The sequence below is a fragment of the Terrapene carolina genome, unplaced genomic scaffold (assembly GCF_002925995.2).
Source record: "Terrapene carolina triunguis isolate 2854851 unplaced genomic scaffold, T_m_triunguis-2.0 Scaffold33226, whole genome shotgun sequence".
Classification (NCBI taxonomy): Eukaryota; Metazoa; Chordata; order Testudines; family Emydidae; genus Terrapene; species Terrapene triunguis.
The window spans coordinates 1-8,967 of record NW_020697577.1 but is presented as its reverse complement, the minus strand read 5'-3'; the positions used below and the strand labels follow the sequence as shown (position 1 = coordinate 8,967).

General features: G+C 56.1%; 1 protein-coding gene across 1 annotated transcript; it reads left to right on the top strand.

The window, feature by feature from the left end:
• Positions 1-6,046: 6,046 nt before the first annotated feature.
• On the top strand, positions 6,047-6,628 carry LOC112124711 (monocarboxylate transporter 13-like; the record flags this gene model as incomplete). Its single annotated transcript, XM_029914193.1, has 2 exons — positions 6,047-6,348; positions 6,485-6,628. Coding segments are annotated over exons 1-2 (346 nt in total), but the record flags the coding sequence as incomplete, so codon positions are not given.
• Positions 6,629-8,967: the final 2,339 nt, after the last annotated feature.

Here is an 8,967-nt window from a genome sequence, read left to right as displayed (position 1 = left end):
GGCCTTGGTGGAGAGGGGTCGGAGTGAGGGAGGGGCCTTGGGGGAGGTGGCAGAGTGAGGGAGGAGGCTTGGGGGAGGGGGTGGAGAGAGGGTTGGGGTCTTGGGGGTGGAGCGAGGGAGGGGGCGGAATGAAGGAGGGGGATGGAGCAAGGGAGGGGCCTTGGGGGAGGGGGCGGAGTGACGGAGGGGCCTTGGGGGAGGGGGTGGAGAGAGGGTTGGGGCTCGGGGGATGGGGTGGCATGGGGGTTGGGGTCTTGGGGGGCGGAGCGAGGGAAGGGGTTCGGGGGAGGGGGTGGCATGGGGGTTGGGGTCTTGGGGGGTGGAGCCAGGGAGGGGGCAGAGCGAGGGAGGGGCCTTGGGGGAGGGGCGGAGCGAGGGTTGGCGCGAGGGAGGGGGCGGAGCGAGGGAGGAGCTCGGGGGAGGGGGTGGCATGGGGGTTGGGGTCTTGGGGGGCGGAGCAAGGGCGGCTCAGGGGAGGGAGCGGAGAGAGGGTTGGGGTCTTGGGGGGCGGAGCGAGGAATAGGGCTCAGGGGAGGGGTGGCATGGGGCAGGCCTCACGGCAGAGCACCCCTGGGGGGAAGTAAAACTCAGCGCCTATGCCCGCGCTCCTTGACCGACCGAAAAGGGGATGGCGGGTCAGAGCGGAGAGGTTCCGTGACCTCCGGGTTTGGCTGCCCGGATCCCCTCATGATTCAAGGACGAGGGTGACCCATTGGAAGCGGGCCAGAGATGAGCCGTGCGAAAACCCGGCTTAGGGCGACCCCACCCAGGAGCCCAATCCGTGTAGCGTCGCCAAGAGACGCCCAAGGGGTGGCTTGCTCCCTGGGTGCCGCTGTGCCCCCAGACCGATTGCCCCCAGCACCGCCTGGCCTGGCCGACGGCCCGTCAAGGGTCATCAGTGGGACAACGCACCCATGGAAAGGAGCCCGGAGAGCCACCTGATGGATCCACCAGCGTGGCTGGCCCTTTTGGGGTCAGAAGAACATATTTGTATAATAAGAAGAGGTTTTAAGTAACTTCTCACTGCACTGGACCTAGGTGCTGACTGGGAGCCAGAGAACTTGAATGTAATAAAGGGGGCTGTGTGATTTCTTTTTTTCGGCTTCTCGATAACCAGCGTCAGGGACCAGGAGCACAGTCTGTGCCTGGTTGCGGAGTCTAACTTCAGTGTTAACCACCAGTTTGGGGGGAGCATCTGCTCTCCCTTTCGCAGCCTGCCCGGACCTTGGCATTTCCCCGGGCCACACTAGCCAGGAGAAATACCCCAGGATTAGAAAACCCGGTTTACGACGATCCGATCCAGGAGCCCGATCCATGTAGCGTCACAAAGAGACGGCCAAGGGGTGACTGGATCCCTGTCTATAGATCTAACGTAGACAATATTTTTACTTCAAGGTCCCAGAGACACAGACAAGGTTTTCATCTCAAGGCCAAAAGACCAACAACATCAAGACACTTGATAGAATTAGAATTTAAGGGTTGGAAGGGACCTCAGGAGGTATCTAGTCCAACCCCCTGCTCAAAGCAGGACCAATCCCCAGACACATTTTTGCCCCAAATCCCTAAATGGCCCCCTCAAGGATTGAACTCACAACCCTGGGTTTAGCAGGCCAATGCTTGATCACGGCCTTGGATAGGCCAGGCTAGCAGAGGAAGGTCTAACACCATCCAACGGCTGGAAGATGAAGCTAGACCAATTCAGACGGGAAAGAACGTGCAATTTTTTTAAGAGTAATTAACGATGACCTCTGGTAAAAAAAAAAATGGATGCCTGATTGCCTGTCTGAACCTGTCTAGCTTCAATATCCGGCCGTCGGCTTTTGTTAGACGGAAGAGTCTAAATCAAATCTCCGTTCCCCCTTGTAGACCGGGTCAAATCACCCCTTCGCCTTCTCTCTGTGAAGCTAAACCGATCTCTCAATCAAAGCCACATTTTCAAATCTTTGAATCGTTCCAGTAGCTCTTCTCTGAACCCTCCCCGGTTTATCACCAACGTCAGACGCGCCGGTGGCCACCCTCCTGGCTGGTCTACGGGCACAGGTTCTTTGTCTCCTGGGCCTCTCGGACCAGTTAAACCGGTCTATGCAAACGTCCCCAGACTCGTTGGGTGCCTCGGGGATTTGCGTTAATTACTTCTCCGGTGTTTCTTCCTTCTGCTCCGAGTACAGGAAACACAACCTGTAGCCCACGAAGAGTCTCGGACGATTTATAAAGTCGATACAATTGGCGTGGAGTATTCCATCGTTCTCCAAAGCGTCACATCTACCATACCTGACTTTCACTTCACAGAAGTGACTAGCTATTAAGAACGGCCGGACTCGGTCAGACCAAAGGTCCATCTAGCCCAGGGTGCTGTCTTCCGACACCGGCCAATGCCAGGTGCCCCAGAGGGAATGAACAGAACAGGGAATCATCAAGTGATCCATCCCGTCGCTCATTCCCAGCTTCTGGCAAACAGAGGCTAGGGACACCATCCCTGCCCATCCTGGCTAATAGCCATTGATGTCCTCCATGAACTTCTCTAGTTCTTTTTTGAACCCTGTTCTCATCTTGGCCTTCACAACATCCTCAGGCGAGGAGTTCCCTAGGTTGACTGTGCGTTGTGTGACGAGATACTTCCTTGTGTTTGTTTTAAACCTGCTGCCTATTAATTTCATTGGGTGACCCCTAGTTCTTGTGTTATGAGGAGTAAATAACACTTCCTTGTTTACTTTCTCCACACCCGTCATGATTTTATAAACCTCTGTACTATCCCCCCTTTGCCGTCTCTTTTCCAAGCTGAAAAGTCCCAGTCTGATTAATCTCTCCTCACACAGCAGCCGTTCCAGATCCCGAATCATTTTTGTTGCCCTTTTTTGAACCTTTTCCAATCCCAATCGATCTTTTTGGAGACGGGGCGGCCACATCTGCACACGGCATTCAAGACGTGGGCATCCCATGGATTGATAGGGCGGCAACAGGATATTTTCTGTCTGATTCGCTCTCCCTCTCTGGACACTGGCGGTGTTTGACAACAGGTGGGACAAACAGCTGCCAGGGAGGGGAGATGAACTTCCACTAGAGGGGATCATGAGGTCCCCCGATGCCCCCTCTGTGCAGCCCCATAGCTCCCCAAATGCCCCCTCTGTGCAGCCCCATAGCTCCCCAGATGTCCCCTCTGTGCAGCCCCATAGCCCCCCATGTCCCCTTCTGTGCAGCCCCATAACCCCCTGATGTCCCCTCTGTGCAGCCCCACAACCCCCCCATGTCTCCCCTGTGCAGCCCCCCAACCCCCCCCCCCCGCCTCCTCTGTGCAGCCCCATAGTCCCCCGATGTCCCCTCTGTGCAGCCCCATAGCCCCCCCGATGTTCCCTTCGTGCAGGCACAGGACAGCCCCCTAGCTCCGCCCCCCCCCCCAAAAAAAACTGCCCCGTGGCGGGAGGGGGGGGGGCAGGGAAAGGAGGCGTGGCCACAAATTAAGCCCAGGTCAGTGGATGCTCCGGTACTGCCCAGCTGCGCCTGCGCCGGCTCCGGTGGGGTGAGAGCGGGAGGCGGGGCGAAGGGGGCGTGGCCGGCTCCCACCGGCTTTAGTCTCGGCTCCTCCGCCTAGCCGGTGCGCCCCGCCCCCCTTGGAACCTTGCAACACGGTGGCGCGGCCGCGGCGGTCCACGTGAGCGGGCGGCCCGGCTGTAACGCTCGGCGGGGGGAGGGATTTGTGGGGTTCATTGATCCTCCCCTCCCCCCCCCTTCTTAAGGGGGTTCTGGATCGCCAGCCCCCGGGAAGGCCGGGGGGGGGGGGAGCAGGCTGGTATTTGGGTATATCGCCCAGAGGGGGATTTCTGAAGGGGGGACAGCGGGGGGGGGGATTTTTTGCCCTGGTTTTCTCGGGGGACCAGCGGAGGCTGATGTGATGCTCGGCCAGGTAAGGGGGGGGAGAGATCAGAGACCAGGCGGGTATATAGGTGTAACGCCTGGCGGGGGCGGGGGAGATCGCCCACCCCCTCTCCCGGGCTGGAGGGGGGGAAGGGAGGAGATGGTGTTTGGAGGCCCCTGATTTCCTGCTGCTATTTGATAGACTTTGACCCTGGCTACACTCGCTCTGGTGGTGGGGGAGGGGGTGACCCTAGACTAGCCCCCATCCCTTCCCCCCACCCCCAGCTGCTGTTGCTTCACCCTTCCCTGGAGTGAGTGTTGGGAGGGGCGGGGGGTCACCTAACTAAAGGGGTAATGCCCCCCTATCCCAGCCATGTCCACTAGATGCCTTCTGCCTGCTTTTGGGGCTGCTGATTGTGGGGTGAGTTGCTGCTGGGGGACAGCGAGGGGGGCATGCGATCTTGGGGGTGATGGAGGTGGGTTCACCCTGGAATGTCTTGGCTCTGCTGGGAGCGAAGATGTTAAAACCCTGGTTGCAAGATTAAAGAGTTCAGCACGCTTGTGTGTGTGTGGGGGGGGGGGGGGGGGGTTTTTTTTGAGGTTTTCTTTTTGGCGGTCGGGGGGGGGGGGGGGGAATAAATTTCTGATCCTCTTAAGGGGTTTGTCTACACTGGGAAGTTAATTCGGATTAAGGGCCATTTAAATCCGCTCTGAAAGTGGATTATCTGCTCTTGCACAGACCAGCCAGTTAACGGGGAAGCAGAATCGGGTCCTATGGAAGGGAGGCCGGGGGGGGGGAGGGTTAATAAGCAGAAATGAAAGTCCGTCAGCTAAGCCTTTAAGCGCCGGAGCTACTCCTGAATCTCTGTGGAGACTCTGGATTGAGAGGGCTTTGTTCCGACCTATCTTCATCCACTTTGCGCCAGTCGCTTCCATGTATGGAGAACCCCTTATTCAAGATGCAAAAAACCGAAGGCAACCTGGTTAAGTGGTTTGACGTGTGAAGTAAGATGTTGATCAGAACAATTTCCCTTTGGAGAATCGTAGGATGGGAAGGGACCTCAAGAGGCCATCTAGTCCAGTCCCCTGCGCTCATGGCAGGGCTAAGTGTTATCTAGACCAGTGGTTTTCAAACCGTGGGTCGCGACCCATTTACTGCAAGGCCAATGGGAGCTGGCGGGGTGTGTGTGTGCCCCAATCCCCTGCCCCAGCCTTCAGCCCTCCCCAAACCCCTCATCTCTGGCCCCACCCCAGAGCCTGCACCCCCAGCCCAGAGCCCTGACCCCCTCCAGCACCCTTGTCCCAGCCCAGAGCCCCCTCCCACACCCTGAGCTCCTCATTCCCAACCCCCAGCCCTGAGCCCCTCCCACACGCATTCCTACTACCGGCCAGGTCTAGAGGCCCAAAGTTATCGCTAAGCCTGCTTCAAGCGTTACGTACGTTTCCTGACGGGCAGGAGAACGTTCATTGGCATCTGTTGTTCTGGGTGGTAGCATCTTCACTCTCCTTTGTGCATGATACGTCTGGTTTAATTTTGCAATATCTGTGGAGACTCTGGATGAAGAGGGCTTCGTTCCGATCTCTCTTCATCCACTTTGTGCCCGGTCTCCCAGGAGGGTCTAGCAGTGGGGAGAGGCCTGTTGATTTGAGGGGGTCACCCCTGGCCTCGGGTGCGTGCTTCTGGGATTGCCTATAGAACAAAGGACCATGGGAGGGCAGAAATGAGGGTCTTCCCGCTGAATGGTGCCCCCCTTAACAAGGCTTACTGCATTGACACCCTACATGACTGCTCTCCCAGACAGAAAAATGAGAAATAAGACTGGGGAAGGGGAATGGGGGGGCACAACCCCTGGCATGTGGGGGAATGGGGGGCCCCTGGCATAGGGATTGACGGAGGACACACAGGGGAGAATAGGGTCCCCTGGTATGGGGGGAGGGGCAGGTGGGGGGCTGGGAAGGGGGCACATGGAGTCTTTGTGAGGGGCAGTTTTGAGCCCAAGCGAGAGATGCAAAGGGAGGGAAAACGCAGCCAGCCCCCCTGCCCCGCACCCCACAGCGCCCCCTGCTGTGAGAGGCCGGGACTGGAGGAGCCGGGAGCTCCCCCCGCAGCCAGCCCCCCTGCCCTGCACCCCACAGCGCCCCCTGCTGCGAGAGACCAGGACTGGAGGAGCCGGGAGCTCCCCCTGCCCTGCACCCACAGCGCCCCCTGGTGGGAGAGGCCGGGACTGGAGGACCTGTACTCCAGGGTAAAAGAGCCTTTTCTAATACCCCTCTTTCTCCTGCAGTGAGCCTCAATGCCGGTGGTGCACCCTGAACCCCCTGACGGGGGCTGGGGCTGGATGGTGGTGGTGGCCGCCTTCTTCCAGTCGGCGCTGGTTTTTGGGGTGATCCGCTCCTTCGGCGTCTTCTTCATGGAGTTTGTGGGGTACTTCGGGGAGCTGTCCGGGCGGGTGTCCTGGATCACCTCCATCGGGATCGCGGTGCAGCAATTTGCTAGTGAGTTTGGTGGTGGTGGGCGGGGGATCCTGACCCTTTTTTTGAGGGTAGGAGGGAGAACCCCACTCCTCACCCAGACTCGGCTGCATCACAGGGTAACGAGGGCCAGCCTGGTGTCTCTCTGCCGCCCCTGCAGGTCCGGTGGGCAGCGCACTCAGCACCCAGTACGGCGCCCGCCCCGTGGTGATGGCCGGGGGCCTCCTCTCGGGGCTGGGCATGCTCCTGGCTTCCTTCGCCACCAGCCTGACCCACCTGTACCTGAGCATCGGGCTGCTCTCAGGTAGGCCCCTCCCCTGCCCCAGTGCCCTCTGGGAGTATCCTGGCTCAAGGCTGGGAGCAAAGTCTTCTGGGTAACGCAGTGCACCATGGGGCCATCCTCACCCAAGTCCAGGAGCAAGGGATTCTGGTGCTGATATCCGGGATTCCAGGCAGGATGTTGTTGGTGGGGTGTTTTCAGAATTTCATTTCATTGCATTTTGCCTTTTCCTGAGTTCAAACAAGGGCTGGTTGAACAACTAGGGACCAACAGATGTAGAGGTTGAAAAAGTTAGACCTTGGTAGCCATAAAAACAGAAGCGTGTCCAAACAAAGCTGGAATTCAGGATATTTCCTTTCATCTGTATGGACCACTACGTTGCTCTGCCGATCTGTAAATTTCGATCTCTGTCTATGCCAATATCTGTTCATCTGTTTGGGTGAATGGGCATTAACCAACACTTACCGACTGGAAACGAATGTAATTCTTCTAAGCCTACCTATGGGAGACCATGAACTCTTCCTGTTCTACTAAATTACTGCTTTAAAATACTTGACCAGTCACTTGATGAGTTATCTTTCGGACAGGACAAATGCCCAACTCTAGGATATATGAGTATTCTTACAGTCATAGAATATCAGGGTTGGAAGAGACCTCAGGAGGTATCTAGTCCAACTCCCTGCTCAAAGCAGGACCAATCCCAACTAAATCATCCCAGCCAGGGCTTTGTCTAGCCGGGCCTTAAAAACCTCTAAGGATGGAGATTCCACCACCTCCCTAGGGAACCCATTCCAGTGCTTCACCACCCTTCTAGGGAAATAGTGTTTCCTAATATCCAACCTAGACCTCCCCCACTGCAACTTGAGACCATTACTCCTTGTTCTGTCAACTGCCACCGCTGAGAACAGCCGAGCTCCATCCTCTTTGGAACCCCCCTTCAGGTAGTTGAAAGCAGCTATCAAATCCCCCCTCACTCTTCTCTTCTGCAGACTAAATAACCCCAGTTCCCTCAGTCTCTCCTCGTAAGTCACGTATTTTCCCAGCCCCCTAATCATTTTCGTTGCCCTCCGCTGGACTCATAATGGTCCGCCCTCTATAACACGGATAGAGAGAGATGCACAGCTGTTTGCCCCCCCCCCAGGTATTAATCACTTACTCTGGTTTATCAATAAACAAGTGATTTTATTAAGTATAAAAAGGAGGATTTAAGTGGATCCAAGTAATAACAGACAGAACAAAGTAAGTCACCAAGCAAAATAAAACAAAACACGCAAGTCTGAGCCTAATACATTAAGAAACTCAATACAGGTAAATCTCACCCTCAGAGATGTTCCACTAAGCTTCTTTCACAGTCTGGATTCCTTCCTAATCTGGTACAATCTTTGTTCGTTCCTGCAGGCATTTTAGGTGAAAAGCAGGAACTTTCTCATGACTGGGACCCCCTTTGTCCTGCTCCACCCGCTTTTATAGCTTTAGCACAAGGTGGGAAGCTTTTGTCTCTCTGGGTCCCCACCCCTCCTAAATGGAAAAGTACCAGGTTTAAGATGGATTCCAGTATCAGGTGACATGGTCACATGTCCTGTGAGGAGACCCCAAGCCTTCATTGTTCCTGGGTTGGCCCCCACCTACACAAGAAGGCTTGCAGGTAAATAAACCATTTACAACCATGGGAGCCATCAAGACTCGACGCCACCATTAATGGCCCACACTTTGCATAATTACGATAGGATCTCAGTTATATTTCATGTTCCTAGTTTCAGATAGAAGACTGATCCAGGCATAGGAATAGGACGAACACGCTCAGTAGATTATAAGCTTTGTAACGATACCTTACAAGAGACCTTTTGCTTGAAGCTTCTTCCAGTTCCATCATCGTCATGCTCATTAGCATATTTCCATCAAACATTATGGAGCGCAAGTTCACAGTTGTTTTTAAGGGAGGTGATACTGGCGGGGGGCCCAGGAAAATCTCCCTCTGCCACAGCCCCGGGGCTGCGGGGTGGGGGTGGAAAGGAGAGAGCAGAGGGCGGGGCCATGGGTGGAGGGGGCAGGGCATTATCTTCAAACGGCCCCCCCCTTCATCTCCCATACCCCCAAAAAAGAGAGCCAACCCTGTATAGACCCTAAGCACACCAAATGTGACCCAAAATGACAACTGGTGCACAGTTATATCTTTGTGCTGGGGTAGAAAATGGGGAAGTGGGGGGATCAGTGGGGTGCAGGAACCATGGGGGAAGGTCTCTGGGGGGGAGGGATGGTAGGGGGTAGGGTTACCATACGTCCGGATTTTCCCGGACATGTCCGGATTTTTGGGATTCAAATCCCCATCCGGGGAGAAATCCCAAAAAGCCGAACATGTCCGG